At 36.4% G+C, this 18,360-nt stretch overlaps 2 protein-coding genes across 2 annotated transcripts in view; both read left to right on the top strand.

Moving 5' to 3' along the window:
* Window positions 1-736: 736 nt before the first annotated feature.
* On the top strand, window positions 737-9,698 carry dtl (denticleless E3 ubiquitin protein ligase homolog (Drosophila)). Its single transcript, XM_028439882.1, has 15 exons — window positions 737-909; window positions 1,692-1,829; window positions 1,915-2,007; window positions 2,085-2,146; window positions 2,287-2,407; window positions 3,940-4,005; window positions 4,098-4,213; window positions 4,287-4,360; window positions 4,473-4,579; window positions 5,932-6,036; window positions 6,662-6,774; window positions 6,857-6,946; window positions 7,026-7,149; window positions 8,220-8,842; window positions 9,592-9,698. Exons 1-15 carry the CDS (start codon window positions 858-860, stop codon window positions 9,655-9,657), a joined length of 1,950 nt encoding a protein of 649 aa, XP_028295683.1. The 5' UTR covers window positions 737-857; the 3' UTR covers window positions 9,658-9,698.
* Window positions 9,699-11,170: 1,472 nt separating this feature from the next.
* ppp2r5a (protein phosphatase 2, regulatory subunit B', alpha isoform) overlaps window positions 11,171-18,360 on the top strand; it is a 42,484-nt gene continuing 35,294 nt past the window's right edge. The window contains exon 1 of the mRNA XM_028439438.1: window positions 11,171-12,242. Within this exon, the coding sequence (XP_028295239.1) occupies window positions 12,095-12,242 (148 nt within the window). The 5' untranslated portion in view covers window positions 11,171-12,094. The remainder of the gene's footprint in view (window positions 12,243-18,360) is intronic.

The raw sequence follows: 18,360 nt of genomic DNA, 5'->3' as shown, positions 1-18,360 counted from the left end.
AAAAATACATATATAATTTCGTTTCTGAATTTACATATTTTGGGCTTGCTTTGCTTCTTATGATTAAGAATATTTGCTTTAAAAAGGTAAATTATTAATATCAAATTGCTAATTCTTACTTCAAAGCAAGATGCCAATTTTAATTGCTTGCACACAAACACACACGTGTCACACAAAATCAAATTTTAAAAATGTTTTTACAATTTTGTTATTGACTATCATGATTTGGTTAATGGGTTTAATTTCAAACAACACTTTACATTACATTGGACTTCTCAGGTTTTGGCTATTATGAGAAATTACAATTAACTTTCCTTTTTTTTCCGTCGTTATATCTTCTGTAAGGAAATCTATAAAATGTAGTTCTGCATCATTTTTTCGTGCATTTTGCATTTAATATATTAATATATTCAATGCAAAGTTGTCTTACATTGAAAATTAGTTATTTTTACTTGCACGAAACTGCACAATGCATCACTATGGAAGTCGTAGCTTCGCGGTTTGGCAATATTAAACTCAACAGCACGAGTAAAGTAAATAATATTTGTTGTTTTTATGTGTTCTTCATTTTATTGGCTCACACTCCCGACCAGTGAAGATGGAAACGTGATTGTTTTTAGCCAACTGCCGATAAACCTCAGTAGAAGAAGAAGAATAAGGAGGTCGGAGCGTCAACCAATCAGAGCGTGAAACGTCACGGAAGCGGGGGATTCAGTGTCCCGTGTAGACGATCAGTTCGCGGGAAAGATAACCAGACGGCTTGGGGGAGGAAGGGGGACCAGCGCCCCTTGATCGGACTAAAGCGTCGCTTTCTACGGTTATATTAAGATCTGATCGGTTCGTGTCGGAGCGCAGGGATGTTGTTTCGCTCGGTTGTTGACAGAGGAGTGGGCAAACGGAGACAGAACGGTGAGAAACTTGAAAAGTAGCCATAGCATGCTTTGTGGCTCTCTCTGCAGTCCCAGCAAATGCTGGAGAGGAGCAACTTTGAGCTCCAACTTTCATACATTATCGACACAAAAATTTTTGCTCAAGTAGTTGCCTCTGATATTCGGATTTTTAAGTTTCTCTCTTATTTAGCCATATATTTTAACTATATAAGCGCACATCTTCTACGTGTAAATTACACATTAATTCAGTTGTAGCAATCTTAGCCCCTCCCATTATACATAGATATAAATCTACACATTTCCCATGCTTACATCACGTCATTAGTCATTTTTTATTCTCAAATTGATGAAAAAAAACCCCAACTTTTTTGAAATCCTGCAAATTTCCTTAAATTACTCTACTAAATTAAATACCAATTGTTCATAATATCAAGGAAATGTAAGTGAATTTAAGTTTAAGGTCACTTAATGTTTGTATATTGTCGATTTCATATGTACTTTGTGTAACTTAATACCTTGAAGTGCAACTTGAACACATTAATGTTGAAATTGCTCTTTTCCTGCCTAAAATCTGTGACCCACTTGTGATCAAACTGGTCTGTATTTGGCCCCTGAACTAGAATGAGTTTGACACCCTTGATATACACACTTTTGTTATTTGTAATTATGTACTTATTGATAATTTTACCAAATCTTAAAAAATTCGACCATAGAAAAATCCTTCATTAAAAAAAAAAGTTTGAGTCATTAATATTGAACCCAGATTACATGCTTGCACTGACATCGCTCTGGTCTCCTCAGCCCTTCCTGCAGACTCCTGGTCCAGGTACCCACTGAGCTTCATGCTCGAAGGCTTCCAGTGTGTGAGACATGATGAACACATCTCTTATGGGAACGTGGGGGACTCTGTGCCACCATTTGGATTAGCATTCTGCTCTGGTAATCCTTCTTCTCCCTATATATACATACTGTATATATACACATACCAGCATTTTTAAATTTAAACCTCCGTGTCTGTTTCCAGGAGGAAATCTACAGAATGTTCTGGCTGCAGCCAATGAAGAAGGCATTGTTAGAATCTACAACACAGACAGCTGTAAACAGCCACTTCTTAAAGGTATTTGTGGGAATTTTTTTTTTTTTTAATGCTTAATGTGTGTCACAACAATGTCTAATGTTTTGTGAACTCTGTAGAATGGCTGGCTCATGAGAATGCTGTGTTTGACATCGCATGGGTACCAGGGGAGCCTCAGCTGGTGAGTGCACATGTATTTTATACCACCAGACAGAAAATGTTAACTCTTTGACTCTCTAATGAAACACTTGTACTTTATTTATGGTGCGCTATTTCTGAATCTGGATAAAGTTGTGATATTTTGATGTGTTGTACCTCCAGGTGACGGCTGCAGGTGACCAGATGGCCAGACTCTGGGATGTGACGTCTGGAGAGATGTTAGGATCCTTTAAGGGTCACCTCTGCAGCCTCAAGTCTGTTGCATTTGCTCCACAGGAGAAAGGTAAACTTCAAATGCAACCCCAATCCTTTTTTTTTTTTTTTTGCCCAGTTGCGACTTGTATCCGATCTGTTAAAGACAGTTTGAATGGTACAGATTCAACTCAGGCTACTTTCATATGTGCTCCTGAATTCGATGCGCATCTGATATTTTGCAATACGGCTGCTGCGTGAACGGCCAGGTCACATTTATGTCATCAAAATGCGATGAACGTCACCATTCTGCATCCCTGGAGGAGCGGCAGAGAAACAAGCCCCTATAGACAGGAAAGTAGACAGTGGAAGGACTATTAAATATTTATTATGATATAATATCTGTGCCACACACACGCCTGGATGAGATAGCTCCATTTTTACTTCTATAAACGCAGTGCATGATGCGTAGTCAGGTATTATCTCAGATCCTTTTTTTGTTGCAAGTAACTATAGAGTTGCATTCTGTTTATACTCTAAACTGATACAAGTTGCATTTATTGTGAAATATGAATGAGCGCACACACAAAATTCTGATTATGAAATAAAAAAACAAATCTAGATTTTGTATTAACACCTTCTGTCTGATTAAGTTGAAATTTTGTCTTGTTTGTTTGTCTGTGAGCAGGATTATGTCAAAAGTACTCAATGGATTTAGACAAAATTTTAATCAAAAATACAAAAAGTAAACCTTACGCAATGGAAGATTGAGATTACATTACATTTTGGAGGGGATCCAGATCCCTATCTTGTATCATTGGAACATTTTTGAAAATTCACATTCCGGTTGGTTAATGACCGATCTTTATGAAATTTGATTTGGTTATGTTGAGTTGGTTGCTCAATTACCTCACCAAGTTTCATTCAGATCGGATCCGGATTACGTATTTCATCATGATTTTTCGGGGAAAAAATGGGGGTACCAATACATTTGGACCTACTGTATTGCTATTAATGGTAATAGAAATTTCTTCTAATCCTTTAAAGCACATGTGTCAAACTTAAGGCCCGGGGGCCAAATCCAGCTCTTGAGAGGATCAGATTTGGCCCATAGGAGACACTGAAAATTACCAAATAATTTAGTTGTAAATTGTTGTTCAAAAAACTTCTTCCAAAATCCTGCAATTTTTCTCAAATTATTCCACAAAATCTCCCCAAATTATATAAAAACTGGTCAAAAAGTAAATCAAATCACTTACTGCTTAAATATTGTTGATGCCTTCCATACTTTGTCTAATTTATAACTGGAAGTGCAAACTTGGGAACATTAATGTTGAAATTGTTCGTTTTCCTGCCTAAAACCTGTGGCCCACTTGTGATGGAACTGGTCCATATTTGGCCCTTGATCTGAAGTTAGTTTGACACCCCTGGTTTAAGGTGATCCTGATCATGGTTCCGTGATTAGGATCACTGATCCAGATTGTTTCCATTACCTGGTAAGGAGGAGTTTTAGTGTTTGGCTGAGGTTAAATACTCTTGTTTTTGTCTTATTTTAATTGTTCAGATACAGTATTAACTTTAAGATACTATTATACTACAAATGCTTTTTTGTCTTTCCAACAGCTGTGTTCTGCACTGGTGCACGCGATGGAAACATCATGGTGTGGGACATTAGATGCAGTAAAAAAGGTTTACAAACACTTTATTTTGTAGTAATTTTACATCTTGTGAAACTAAAGCATTGTAAAAACTGGGCTGATATTTGACTCTGCTATTCTTAGACGGGTTCTACAGACAGGTGAACCAGATCAGTGGCGCCCACAACAAAGCAGAGACAAACGCCCCCGCTAAGACCAAGAAGAGGCGGAGCAGCATGCGGGGCATGGCTCCCAGCGTGGTCCGTTTTCTATTTATCCACCTGGTGAAATGTATGAGTGGCTGACCTTAAAGTAGACAATGTTTCTCTGCAGGATTCCCAGCAGAGTGTTACGGTGGTCTTGTTTCGTGATGAGCACACGCTGATTTCTTCAGGGGCTGTCGATGGGTAACAAAAAAAAACATCATTCTTATTTCAGCAGATATACAAAATCCAGAGTTTGCGTGAAATATTGATTAATAATTTCCTCTTTCCTGTTTAATTTGTTGACCATCATCAGAGTAATAAAGATGTGGGATTTGAGGAGGAACTTTACTTCGTTTCGTCCTGATCCCATACCTCTGCAGTCTTACCCGTACGCAGGTTCCTGTATGCGGATGCGACTGGGTTAGTATAGTTCTCTACTATGTTGTGAACTGTAATTCAGATTCAGAATACTTTATTTATTCCTGATAAGTCACTTTTAGTTTCATCCCGTCCAAGAAAACCTGAAAAGACAATCACATTTAACATGGGAGTACAGGCACAGAAGCACTGTGGGTGGCAGGTCCCGTATTTTAGATGAAAAGTGGGAAAACTGGTTGAAAGGAAGAGGGGAAAAGGCAGGTCATAAACTGAGTTCCCTCTTGAGGAGCACAGTCTAAAACTCGGAAAAAACCTTCTCGGCGTACATGCACAAAAACAAAACACAGTCACAACAAGAATTCAAGAACATAACATGCGTAATTTGTAATTAATTACAATTATGACAATTATAATTGAAATCTTAATTGAAAATTTCTGTTTTTGTTATAAACGTCATTGAATTCAAATTGAGTTCAGTTCTTTGACTTTGTAATTGAAGTACATTTTATAAAGACTGTCAATTACAATTTAATTAAATGCAAAACTGGAACCACGTTACAGTAATATGGCTTACACATAGGCCTACGTAGTTAATTATTAATATGTTTTATATCAAGTTTACCTGTTTGTTCTTTTGAGGATAATTTTACCGTTAAATTTTTTTTTTTTTTTTTTTAAATCCAGGGCAGTGGTTCCCAAACTGGGGTACACAGAAACATTTGTCAGCTTATTTTTTAACATGATTGATTTTTTTTTTTTCATACGTTCACACAGACATGTTTACTCTCTAAAATGCACCAAAAGCTGAAGTTCAAATTCTAAAACGAGCAAAACATCAGCAATAAATGGATAAAAAGTCCTTAATTCAAGGTTAATATTGGACGATACGCAGGAAAGAGTTTAAACGAGCCTGCAGACATATATAAATAATCAATACCATGAGCTATGGGGTACTTGAGATAATAAATAAAGGCTAAGGGGCACGTGGGGTTAATAAAGTTTGGGAAACACTGATTTAGGGGTATACTGACAGACACCCACACAAAAAATATGAATACCAATATTTTCATTGATTAGGAAGCCTAACAAGGTAACCAAGAGATGAAAAACAAATGAAATGATAGATATTGTTTTAGTGTATTTTACAGCTGATTTAAGACATGGGTCAAAACTGAAAGCTAACACAAGAGGAAGGTTACACTTTGTTATTTATTCATAACAGTATTTGTGATTAATTGTAATTGAACTTTAGTAACAGAAAACGTAATTGTAACTGATTTCAGGGGGAAAATAAATACAATTTTAGTTGTAATTAAAGAGAAAAAGTGCTGGTCACCATAATAATTGAAGACGTAATTGTAATTGACTGACAATCATTTATTTCTATTTTACAGGCTACTCTGGGCTCGTTTTGGACTCCTCCAGGTCTAACGTGATGTGTAACTGCACCGATGACAGTATTTACATGTTTAACGTTTGCGGCGTCAACACGTCGCCAGGTAAAAAAAAAAAAGAAAAAAAATCAAAACAACTTTAAACACAAATGACGCATCTTTCTTCCTAAACTGGTGTTTTTTACCTAATCGTAAATGCATCACTAGATGGTGCTAAGGCTTCTTTAGCTTATCTGACAACAGACTCTGACTGGACAGGAAATGAGTAAACAGGGTTTTATCTTTAATTCCAGAATCAGGAGGAAAAAGTCTTGGGCCATGCATTTTGGTCTAAAAAAATTCAAAATTTTTTATCAATTGTTCCGTTAGGCAAACTGTACTTTTTGAGATCTGGCCAAATGTGTTGATTTTTACACGTTGTTATTTTTCTTCCATTTTCAGCTTCCAATATCAGCTACTACACCACATAGGAAACTGAAATTTGGTATAGTAATACAGCTACACCTACTCTCTTAGAATATATACTAGTAACATATAAAAGCATAATATCCAATCAAACTAACAAAATTACAGTGTACTGTACCTATAAAATAATCACACAAAAATGGTAAAAAATTCTGAATTTTTTGAGACCAAAGTGCGTGGAATGTCCTGAAAATGTGATGAAACGACTATAAATTGAAGCTTTATTTATTGTTTACGGTGAAATCCTAATATTTTCTTTCCACAGTGGCTGTTTTTAGTGGCCACCAGAACTCCTCATTTTACGTCAAATCTACCATCAGCCCAGACGACCAGTTCTTGGCCAGTGGCTCCAGTGACAACCACACGTACATTTGGAAGGTATCGATTTCCTGTAAATCTAACAGTATTTAGAGGATATTTCTATTGTCTGTGGTGAGAAATGATGCATTTAACATTTCAGATCTCTGATCATCAACGTCCTCCCATGATGCTCCAAGGCCACAGCGAGGAAGTGACATCAGTCGTCTGGTGTCCGACCGATTTCACAAAAGTAAAACAATTAATGAGACGATGAGTTGGCGTTTTTTTTGTTGTTAACATTTGCTAATGACTCACTGCTGTGTTACCAGATCGCTTCTTGTTCAGATGACCACACCATTCGGATCTGGCGAATGCACAGAGAAATGGATAAAGCAGATTCATCAGTGGGACAGGCTAACATGGTTGGCTGGACCCACCGTACGTCTAAATTAGGTAAACACATGACTTATTGACTATTCATTTGTTTACATATCTGCTTTATTACTCCCTACACTGACGAGGTCATATTTTCACCAACGTTTGTTTGTTTGGAGTACTTTTGATTACATCAGTACGCCACGGATTCAGACAAAATTTTAACCAAAGATGGACCTTACGCCACAGAAGATTCCATTAAATTATGGAGGGGACACAGATCAATCTGCTGATTCTGGATCAGTTTCAAAAACCGAAAAATCCCCATCTCTCATCAATGGTGGTCAAAAATTCACATCTCTGTTCGTAATTGACCGATCTATGTGAAATTTGACTCGCGTATGTCGGGTTGGTTCCTTAATTCCCTCACCCAGTTCATCTGGATCAGATCAGGATTGTACAACGACAGCGTATCAGGAAAACATTAAAATAAAAATAAAAAATCTGGGTACGACAAGATTAAAATTGTAATTATCTAAGATTAAAGTCATAATATTTTGAGATTAAAGTAGCAATATTTTGAGAATAAAGTCGGAACTTTATGCGAGTAAAGGATTATATTTCTCTTTAGGTTTCACACATGGTGAAATACTGAGCCTTTTTGGCCCATCAACACCACACTGTTATCAGTTAAAGGACTTTAAAGCCACTTTGCAGACGTTTGCGTTAGTTGCGATGAAAGAGTCAGACTGATTTGGATGAAATATGCTCTTTAGTGGAGGTGGAACTGGTTGGAAGCGGTCCATTTGAGGGCTATTGGTGTGAGTTGCGTTCACTTCAACATGAAATTCTGAGCGCTATGCCATTAGAGATACAGCTTTATTCTCAGAATCATGACTTTCACCTTAAAATATGGCTTTAATGTAATAAAATTACGACTTTCATCTTGTAGTCCTTCGTAGGATTGTGCATTTCATCGCAGTTTCTCCCAAAAATGGGGGTACCCATATATTTGGACCAACTGTATTGTTATTAATGCCATGTACCATTATCAGGAACACTGATCCAAAAAACTGACAAAAGAGGAGATTTGGCACTTGATGGACAGATTTAACTTAGCTAATGCAATGTTTCTCTCCATTCTAAAGGGCCGTCATTAAAAGTGGAAACAACTCCTGCTAAGAAGCTGAAACCTGAGAGTCTCGGTGGCTTAGCTTCACCTCAGCTCGCCGTCTGTGCCCCTAACAGAGCCGCCATGCCACTCTCCTCCAGCACATCATCACCCGTCCACTCTCAGAAGGCTACTAAGAAAACCACCATTCGTCAAAGAACGCCAACGTCTATCAAACAATGGTTATCTCCAAGACAGGGAACGACCGCACAAGTCTCCCCGTCCCCTTGTCCTCAAAGTCCAGTTAGCACCAGCAGCCCTCCCCCAGAGCGGAAGGTTAAACGACGTCTGGAGACCAGTGACTCTTCATCTTCTGCATGTGAGGGTGAAGAACGGTGCCAATGTATTAGCGAACTCAACCCTGCAGCTAAGAGATGTCGGCATCTTACCGCCGTCTGCTGCTCTGCTGAGGAGACCCCGGAAACAACAAAGGACAGTAGCAATGAAAGCACATCAAGAGAGACTGAGAAAGAAAACTGTTCTCCACCCAAAGCAGGAAACTGGTTGTCAGCCATGAGCCAGAAAATTAGAATAGGTCAACGAAGCCCCAGAAGTCCCACCACCTCTAAGAAACAAGACATCAAAACACAAGCTGCACCAGTAAGTACAGAACTCCCAAATCTAGCTTGCAGGAGGAAGTAAAAATTACAGCAAAAACATGAATTATTGTGTAAATGAAACTCAACACTCCTGTTGCTTTAATTGCGTGATTCTAGTCATTTTTAATGTTAAACTGTCGAAAAAAACGCACATTTCTTAGAAAATCTTTCACTTTTTCTCACATTATTACACATTTCCCTTAATTAAATAGAAGTTTGTCACAAAATCTAGAAAATTTAAAGTAAAGACTGATTCCTATTACTTATTTCTTGGATATTGTCGGTTTATTCAATTTTTTGTATTTTAGATATACGTAGAAGTGCAACCTAGGGCACAACTTTGAAATTATTTGAAAAACTCTAAATTCTTACAAAATCCTTCAATTTGCCTTAAATTATTATATAACTTTTTCCTTAATTAAATAGAAATTGGTCATAAAATCTAGGAAATTATTGCTTGGATATTGTCAGTTTCTTACATATTTTGTATTTTATCTTTACGTAGAAGTGCAAACCAGGGCACGATAATGTTGAAATTACTTGTTTTCTCACATAAAATCTGTGGCCCACTTGAGATCAAATTGCTTCGTGTTTTGCACCTGAACTAAAATGAGTTTGACACCTCTGACTTAAAGAAAAACCTCAAGTGGTAAAAATCACAGAAGAAATGCTGAAAAAAAAGGTTTAATTTTGTTGTTTACAACATATTCATTACAATGTTTAACTTTTTTTTTTTTTTTCCCCCTCCAGAATATCCAATCGCAGCAAAGCATGCAGAAAATCTCCATGTATTTTCCCAAAAAGCCACTGGAATGAGACATTTCTGGACAAGATTATACATTTTTTAATCAAAATTAATTTTGATACTGACTTTTATATATAATCTGTATGTGAGTATTAAATGTTTTCTGACGTTAAGAAGTTGTTTTCATCAAATTCTTGGAGTTGCTGCCTTCAGAATTGTCTGATGTTCATACTCTTTACCAATAAATAAAGTTAAATAGTGCACTGCTTCATATTTCACACATGTTTTAGTTAATAGAAGAGCCTGTATTTAAACAAATAAAAGTGTGGTAATGCAACAATCCTTGAATACATAAATTTGTGTGTTCAGAAGTGTCAACTTCTTATTAAACTACAAATGCTTTGGTTCTCATTGTTGAGCTTTGGATCGCTAGTTGGTACACCAATGAGTGGTTACTGTAGAGATGGGCAATATTATCTTGCTAACGATGTTATTGGCCATTATAAGCTATACAAATGTGATATTGTTTGACCTGCTGTTGTTTGAGACAACATTAAAACATGAATGGGTTTGTTTTCACAGTTAAAGTTGACTTAAGTATTCATATTTTGCAGCTCTGATAATTTGTTCCAAAATCGGTCAGGATCTCATCTCTACTGTTTGCAGATGATGTTCTGTTGGCTTCATCAAATCAGGATTTGAAGTGTGAAGCGGACGAGATGAGGATCAGCACCTCCAAATCTGAGGCCATGGTTCTCATAGAGATATATAAGATTCAAAGATTTTAATTTGTCATGATGTGCATAACATGTACATAACGTTCCCAAGTCCCCCATTAAGCCCTTAAAGAATAAATAGAGTAAAAGAATACTATTATAAAACAATAAAAATAAAAAAAACACCTGTAATATGAATAGAATATATACAAATAAACAAAATATACAACAAAATACAAAACTGCTTTGTTTTATTTTGTATACTTTTGTAATATATACATTATGTGACCTAAAATTAGCTTGGTGGGTAGATGGTGTATATATATATATATCAGTATAGGTTGAATATTGTAAACCTGATTTTTTGTGTTTTATGGTATCGGCATGATGGATATCAGCAAAAATCTAATATCGAACGTCCCTAGTTAATTTATTGTTATGCATTTTGTCAGTTTCCTATTTACAGTTTACAAAATGAATTTATATTTCAAATACTTAAGTGTTGGTGTACAAAATAGTCTACTGATGTGGATTGATTTACTTAGATTTAAGTGACATGTTTTTTACTCTAAGTTCAATTAAATTCAACTAAAATCCTTTAAATCTCAGTATAAAAATACAGATGGGTCGTTAAGCAATAGTGACCCTAATGTGCCATTTTTAATTGATTATATTTGAGTGAAAGTTACAGGAGTTACGGTATTATTTCTCGGCCGACTCGCACCCTTTTATATAACGTCACTCGTGTTTTTATGCGTCAAGTCCCGCCCTTGTTTTCTTCGCGTAATCTAATTGGTTTAAAGTTTTCCGACTTCTGAAGTCTCTTCACACTATTGGCTGTTCGTCACGTCAATCATGACGTACACCTGTCATCGTCGCTCAGTCCCCCTGTTCTCCTCTCGCAGGCAGACGGGAGACGGTGGAGTGTTTATGGCTTCCTTCTCTGCACGACGCTCTCCAACTTACACTTAAGGACACTGTTTCTTTTTTTAAAGCTGTGGGGACAACACGTAGGCACTGTGTATATGTTAATCGCTACAAAGAAACACGGAGAAACGGCGTTATTTTTGAGAGCAAGCGAGATGCAACTTCATTGATGGCGGATAATTTTTTTCTCCCTTGAAGACATACTGAGCGGAAGTCTAACAATTCTTTTAAAAAAACAGTGCTTGAAGACGTTTTTCTGTTTTTACGTCAACCTATGTGGCTCTAATGGGGGTGATGACTAATGCAAATGAATTTCCTGCCAGTCTTCTATAGTAGTTTTTGCACACAGTAACGTTAGCTAATTTTAGCCGTAGCTCCGTAGGTTAGCTGTCAGCCTAGCTTCACTGCGCTGCTGCTGCTGCGTTCAGGGAACTTTTTACTATGCGGTTTTTACTTTTTGCAACAGGTTGATTTCCCCCCCTGTAGCTGTTAGAAAATTAGAAATTGACTAGATTATTGTCCATATTTGTAACTCAGGGTGTTGTATGAACGAGTTTTTCATAGTTCATGCTTTGAATTTTTTTTTTTTTTTTTAAATTGTAATTACCAAGGTATAGCCTACTAATAATGCAGCACTTGGACACGGATTATACAGAACACACGCCCATCATGTTGGATTGTACAGAATAGCAGAAGGACAGGGGGAAAAAAACAAAACAAAAACGAGCCCAAGTTGGACCACTTTGCACAATCTTGATGCTGAAGTAAACCGGGGGAGCAGAAGAGGAAAACATTGCATTTTGACGCACAGGGATCATACAATCATATCTCGTTTGGGAGTCTTTCGTCTGATTTATTCTTCAAAATGTCGGCCATTTCTGCATCCGAGAAGGTGGACGGCTTTACGAGGAAGTCCGTGAGAAAGGCTCAAAGACAGAGGAGATCCCAAGGGTCGTCTCAGTACCGCACACAGAGCGCCCCGGTGGAGCTCTCCCCCCTGCCCCAGCTCAAAGGTATGATCAGATGATGTGACCAATAACAAGCTGCCAGAGCTGGGCGATATGGGCCGAAACTCATATCTCGATATTTTTTCTCAAAATGGTGATATACGATATAAATCTCGATAATTTTAGTTCAAATGAAGTCTGACCAGAAAAACAATTTAGGGTTACATTTACTGATGCAAAATGCCACAAATTTGCCACTTTTGGCTCTTTCTCCTGTCAGGGACAGCACATGTGAGTGAGTTCTGTAGTGTGGTTTGTTTAGGGTTAGGTCCACAGAGAAAAATTTCTTTTTTTTATGCAATCAGGCAAAAAATGGATTTGAAAGAATGAAGGTTTGCAAACAAAAATAATCATTTAAAAAAAATGATTTGCAAACAAAACTGTCATTACTAGGTTTTTTTTTAAATGCTGGTTTTGTTTACAAATAGAAAATAGTTCTCATGAAACAATATAATATATTGTATATTTGTAGAAGTCTTTTTTACACCATCATTTGCACTGACCAATAAAAAGACTTCTAACATTGACTGGAGGAGTCCCCGCCCACAAGCTTGAAGTTGAAACGCAATCAGCACTTGAGCAAATGCAAACAAAACTTCACCAAAATTGCACATTGTTTTTCTAGTCTTACATCGGCCAATCTCATCAAATAAAGCGCAAAGATGGCAAGAGCTACATTGCGCTAGCAAAACGTGCTCGATGCCCTCTGCCACCTCGTACTTTTTTGACAAACATAAAACAAACAAAATACAGAACGAGACTTTGCGTGGACAACGATTTAAGACTCATACTCTCAAATCCAGCCAAACATTGCAAACTTGTGTCTGTCCTCTCAACCTCACCTTTCTCAGCTAGATTTATCTCACAGTGTCAGGGTGATGAATATGTCGTATTACTGATATATGTTCAATCAACAAATCTTTGGTCGACTTCTTTTTCCAAAATAAGAGATTTGCTTTTCACTGAAAATGCCAGTAGGCTAATTAATTCAATGAATCTAGTGATAATTCTGAATAAGATGTTTTCTTGTGTAATAACAGATTATTCTTCTTTTTTATTATATATTATTCCTCAATAGGATAGGTGAAATTCAGGGACAAATGTCACTATAGGGCTACATTGTATATGACATTACTGTGAAAAATTTGGGAACCACTGAGTTAATGTGAATTTTTTCAATGTATTCAAGTTTAAGAGAAAGCCATATGTAAAACAGGGATAGTTGCCGGTAACTTTGTAGGCTCGCATCTGGCAAGAGAAAAAGGATCAGTGGCTGAAGAGGGAGGTTTACTTTTGCCTTACTTTCCTTCTATCCATGGAAGATGTTTTAGTCCAAATGAAAGTGGGTCAGATGTGGAGGGGAAAAAACAACAACTTGAAATTCTGTATCCTCAGCACCAGCTGGTCTAGTATGCAGCACAGGGTGGAGTCCTCAATGCACGTGGATTGTTGTAAGTCCAGGATCATTTCCTTAGTCTTTGTGATGCTTTAGTTGGTGTTACTCTGAGAAGATCATTTTACAATTACTCATACTATGGTATGGTGGTGTTCCAGCTTCAGAAGTGGGTGAAGATAAAGTATAGGAAGGGGCCAAGTGCATTTCTCAGTGTAATGTTCCTGTATTAATGGTTAAGCACTGTATCCAGATTGAGGCTGTGTTCACAACAGCACACTCCGTACTATAAAGTATAAACTACAAACTCAATGACTATATACAGTACTGTCTAGTTTAGACATGATTAGGATGATGAGCATTCCCACTGAACTGTACTTCCAAGTTTCCCAAAATGCATTTCAAACCTATAACGACAAAAACCTCAAGGACACTGAGGCTAAATGTCTCAGTTGATTCTCCACCTTTGAAAGTTCTGAAAGCATTTTAAGCCAGAAAGTAATCAAGTAGAATACATTGATTCATAAAACACACGAAAACACATTTCATGCCAACATTTTGGAGGGTTTCAGAAACCTGCTCTCATGCTACTGACTAAACTTCTGGTTAACTTCAAAACAAGAGCCTTATTTACAAAATTCTTAAAAAAAAAGATTAATGGAAGACAAGAAGAGATGCTTTAGTTTGAAGCCGGTCCCAGGACGATTTTACGTTTTGCTCGCAATGCATCATGGGGCGATTGAGTATGACTAGTCTGCCCACTGTGCACACTTCAAAAATGTCCTGATATTAGGGATGTAACGATTCACTCAACTCCCGATACGATTCGATTCATGATACAATTCTCTCACGATTTATTTTACAAAATGGGACTGTAGAAAAATGATGACTGAAAAATATTCCTTTATTTTTTTGGGGGAAAAAACCATAAAAAAACTATACCGTTTTCTTTTTATTTTTCATTGTCAAAAGAATCCCTTGATAAACTATTCAAAACAATGCAATTTAACTAAAAATAAATCTTGAATGAAATAAAGGAATAATACAAATGAAGAAGAAGCCTATTAATTTAAATTCTGGTTCTATAGTAAACAATGCAAAACTGCATAATAGTTCTTTTTAAAAGTGCAACTGAAAATGTATTTTGTGCCTTAACAATTGGACTTAAAAAAAAGTCCTGCGATTCAATTTTCACAGTATCAATGTGAATTGTGATACCTATGAATCGATTTTTAACTGCCTTACGATTAATCGTTACATCCCTACCTGATATAGTATATATGCGGGTATTTCTCACATACTCAATCTAAGCTGTGAACGCACTACATACTCATTTTGACTTAGTATGAGTAGTACATCAGTATGCCATTTCGAACACAGCCTCGGTGTCAAGTATTTAAAGTGCGCAGTGAACCCACTTTGCCCGATAAGAAACTACTTATTCAGGTGGTATGATTATATTTATCTAAACACGGATTAGAAGAAGTTAAAGATACATCCCTTGAAGCAGTATGTGAGAGTGCAATATCAGCCTCTTCTTCTGATCACTGACACAAATAGGTGACTGTTGTTTTCCAGACACGTCTGTCACTACATAAATTCATCGGCCTCTTTTGTTGTGTGTGTGGCTATGCTGGTAGATGGTGCAGACGAGTTTGATAAAGTTGTAGAACGACTTTGTCTTTGTCCTGTAAATACATGCAGGATTCTAGCCTAAGTGTTTAGCTCGAAGTGCAAAGGTTTATTGACAGGTTAACTCACAATAAGTTGACGTGTGTGTGTAAAATGTTGTAGTAGACAAAAAAAAATGGTGTTTTATAATTTGCCATAATTTATGACAACCTTCAGATGATACTAATGCAGCTTGTTACCAACTAAGACACAATGCTTGCTTGTAGTCTGGCCCCGATTATCAGAGACACTTTTTTTTTCTTCTTTCTTTGACTGGTCTGAGTGAACAAACAAAGTCTTGGAACTGTGCAGGTGAGAATGTGGGTCAGCTAGAAGACATTGGGAGAAACATGACCCTACGTGGGATGATATGGGTGGCTATTAGCAAGCCTAGCAGAGTTTGTTTTCAGTTGAACCACGACTGTGTGTTTTAGGTTATAGACCATGCATGTCTGAATGAAGGCCGGCTGTGTTTGGCATGTGATCCGACTGTTTACCATTGCAGTAGTAAAACAAAACGTTTCTAGGTTTTCCTTATGTGAGCACTCGTATACATTTACATGTTCATTTAATTGGTTATTTAAAGTTTCACAGTGTATATTATTAGTGATGCACTGAAATTCCACTGCATTTGCAATGTTTTAATTTTAGTGAGGTTAGTAAACATTAAGATCCATAAATGCAATGGGACTAAATTTGCATAATAATTTATTTCTTTTTTAATTTTATTATTTTCTGCCTTTTTTTTTTTTAAGCTTTGGGTTTCGGCCAAGAATTTTCCTATCGGTGCATTGTTATATATAATTACTCACCAAATTTTTGTAACTTTTCCTACCCCTTTTTCTGTGTTTTGTCGCTCGTCATTTCAGTAACTGAGTCAAACATAGTCATACTCGCACAACTGCATATGTAATTTCATGGTCTGCTTTAACACGAATTCTCATATTGAGTGACTGCATTGATTTACTTTACATTATGATGCTATAATTCAATGACATGGAAGTATACATACATCTGTTGATTATTTGTTGAAATACCCATAATAAATGGAAGTTTCTAGACCAGAGAGCGGTGGAAAGAGTGTATAAAAAGTACAATAAGGTTTCAAAGTTGTCAAGTCATCACGTTTAGGCTTGTTAGGGTCTTTTACTGCCTTTATGGCAATTTTCTTTGGAAAATTGCTACATTATTTTAATGCGGCCAGTACAGCAATAGTTCGTAAAAATACGGTACAAACGATTGATAAATGAAGATCTATGCAATGGTGATTTTAAAATTTCATGTCAAACTAGAAATTCATGTCTGACATTTAAAAGGCGATTACTCCTACTGATAAAACCAATATGCCTCATCTGGCTTACACATGTTAAGATGTGTCAGGGAAAAGCCCAGATGAAGAAACATTGACATGTTTGATCAAGTATTCCAACTTCTCAACATGATGCAATTTCTCAAATGCTGAAAACAACAAGCTGGTTTTCACCCTCACACAACTTAAGGTTTTTACATGTAATATTTTATGTAATAAATGATAAATAAAGGAAAGACTTTCAGAGAAACCTCAGCGGTTCAGTGATTTTAAAAACCATCATGTTTTTTTCCAAAACTCAGAATGCTGCAACAATTACTATTGTTCCAGTTTCCTAAATGGAATGCTTCAGTGTGATTTGTGATTTTTTTCTTCTTCTTTGTAGTACCTGCAAATATAAGAAAATTAAACATGAGCTTGAAAAGCTAGATAATTTTTAATAAACCTTAACTGTACATTTGCTATTAATGGTTTTTCATAATTGGTCATATTTCTGTGCTGCTGGCCATTAATTGGAAATGAGATAGAAAAAGCAATTAATTTTTTGTTGTTTTATTCCTTAGTGTTTGATTTTTTAAAAAAAATTATGCATCTATGGATTTGTTGACGCAAAACTAAAACCTTTTAAAGTACTAAAAAGTGCTGCAACCCCCCCCAAAAAGGTTCCTCCCACATTTAGTAAAATATTGAGAAATTTAAAATTTATAGATGTTAAAGTATAACTTGTATATTATACGAATCTTTATTCAGGTTTTTTCGTGAAAAATTTTGAGGCATAGTTTTTAGATACTGGCCTGATCATGTACATACGCCTCTTAAACTGGTTCCTACAAACTTTTAATGCATTTTTTTTTTTTTTTCATTTTAGAGGTCCTAAAATATGATTAAAGAGTGACAATTACCACAATAAAGCACATTTCATTTTTAAAATAACTGAAAATGTGAGATAACCTGTTCAAATGATAAATATTTATAAAAAAAAACAAAAAAAAAAAAACAGCATTTTGAAAAAAATAGGATGGATTTTATCGGGCTCTAGTTATACTATGTGCAGTCCTACTCTAGTCTGACCACAACATGAGCATTATATCACTCATCTGTTTTATAAAAGAGCCATAAGCTCCTATAAAACAGTGGAGAGAGCCATGAGTCTGCTCTAATTGTTAACGGTGCATCGCTCTTAAAGCGGCTTGTCCATAGATGGAACATCAGTACATGTTTCTGGCCATAAATGTTTTCATCCTTCAAAACATGTTCATGTGTCATCACACCACATTTAGCTTGGTATTATGAATTCATTGTTGGACAAATTAAGCATTGCAATGTTGCATTAATTGAAAAAGCACCGAGTTTCCTCCAATCCAACGTTGTTCTCAGACATGGTGTAGATAATAAAATTTGCTCCTGTTCATCAAAATAATTCGTCCATTTGATTTTGACCATGGGTGTTTGAATTCATATTGTACCTTGAACTATCCTGACAAAAGAGCACACATTTGTGTTGATCGTCACATTGATTGGACCATAGTTGTGTCCATTTGCATTTTTCACAAATGACCTACATTAATGAGCTTCACTTTCTAAGTCCCTAAACACTTTCTTTGGATTCACATTAGTTTTAAACAAAGATGGCTATTTCTGCTGCCAGCTGTTCAGATGCTGAATGATAGTAAGCCCACAAACGATGATTCCCTGTTTCTGCTGCTGCAGAGAGGCTGTAGCGTTTACTGCCTCAGTTTGTGTGATAGACC

This window comes from Gouania willdenowi, chromosome 24, assembly GCF_900634775.1.
Source record: "Gouania willdenowi chromosome 24, fGouWil2.1, whole genome shotgun sequence".
Taxonomy (NCBI): domain Eukaryota; kingdom Metazoa; phylum Chordata; class Actinopteri; order Blenniiformes; family Gobiesocidae; genus Gouania; species Gouania willdenowi.
This window is presented reverse-complemented; position numbering and strand designations above follow the sequence as displayed.

Coding starts and splice junctions, on each gene's coding strand:
- dtl (XM_028439882.1), top strand. CDS start 858: ATGTTGTTTCGCTCGGTTGTTGACAGAGGAGTGGGCAAACGGAGACAG. Junction 4,580..5,931: donor CTGTATGCGGATGCGACTGG/GTTAGTATAGTT, acceptor TCTATTTTACAG/GCTACTCTGGGCTCGTTTTG. Junction 6,775..6,856: donor ACCACACGTACATTTGGAAG/GTATCGATTTCC, acceptor TTAACATTTCAG/ATCTCTGATCATCAACGTCC.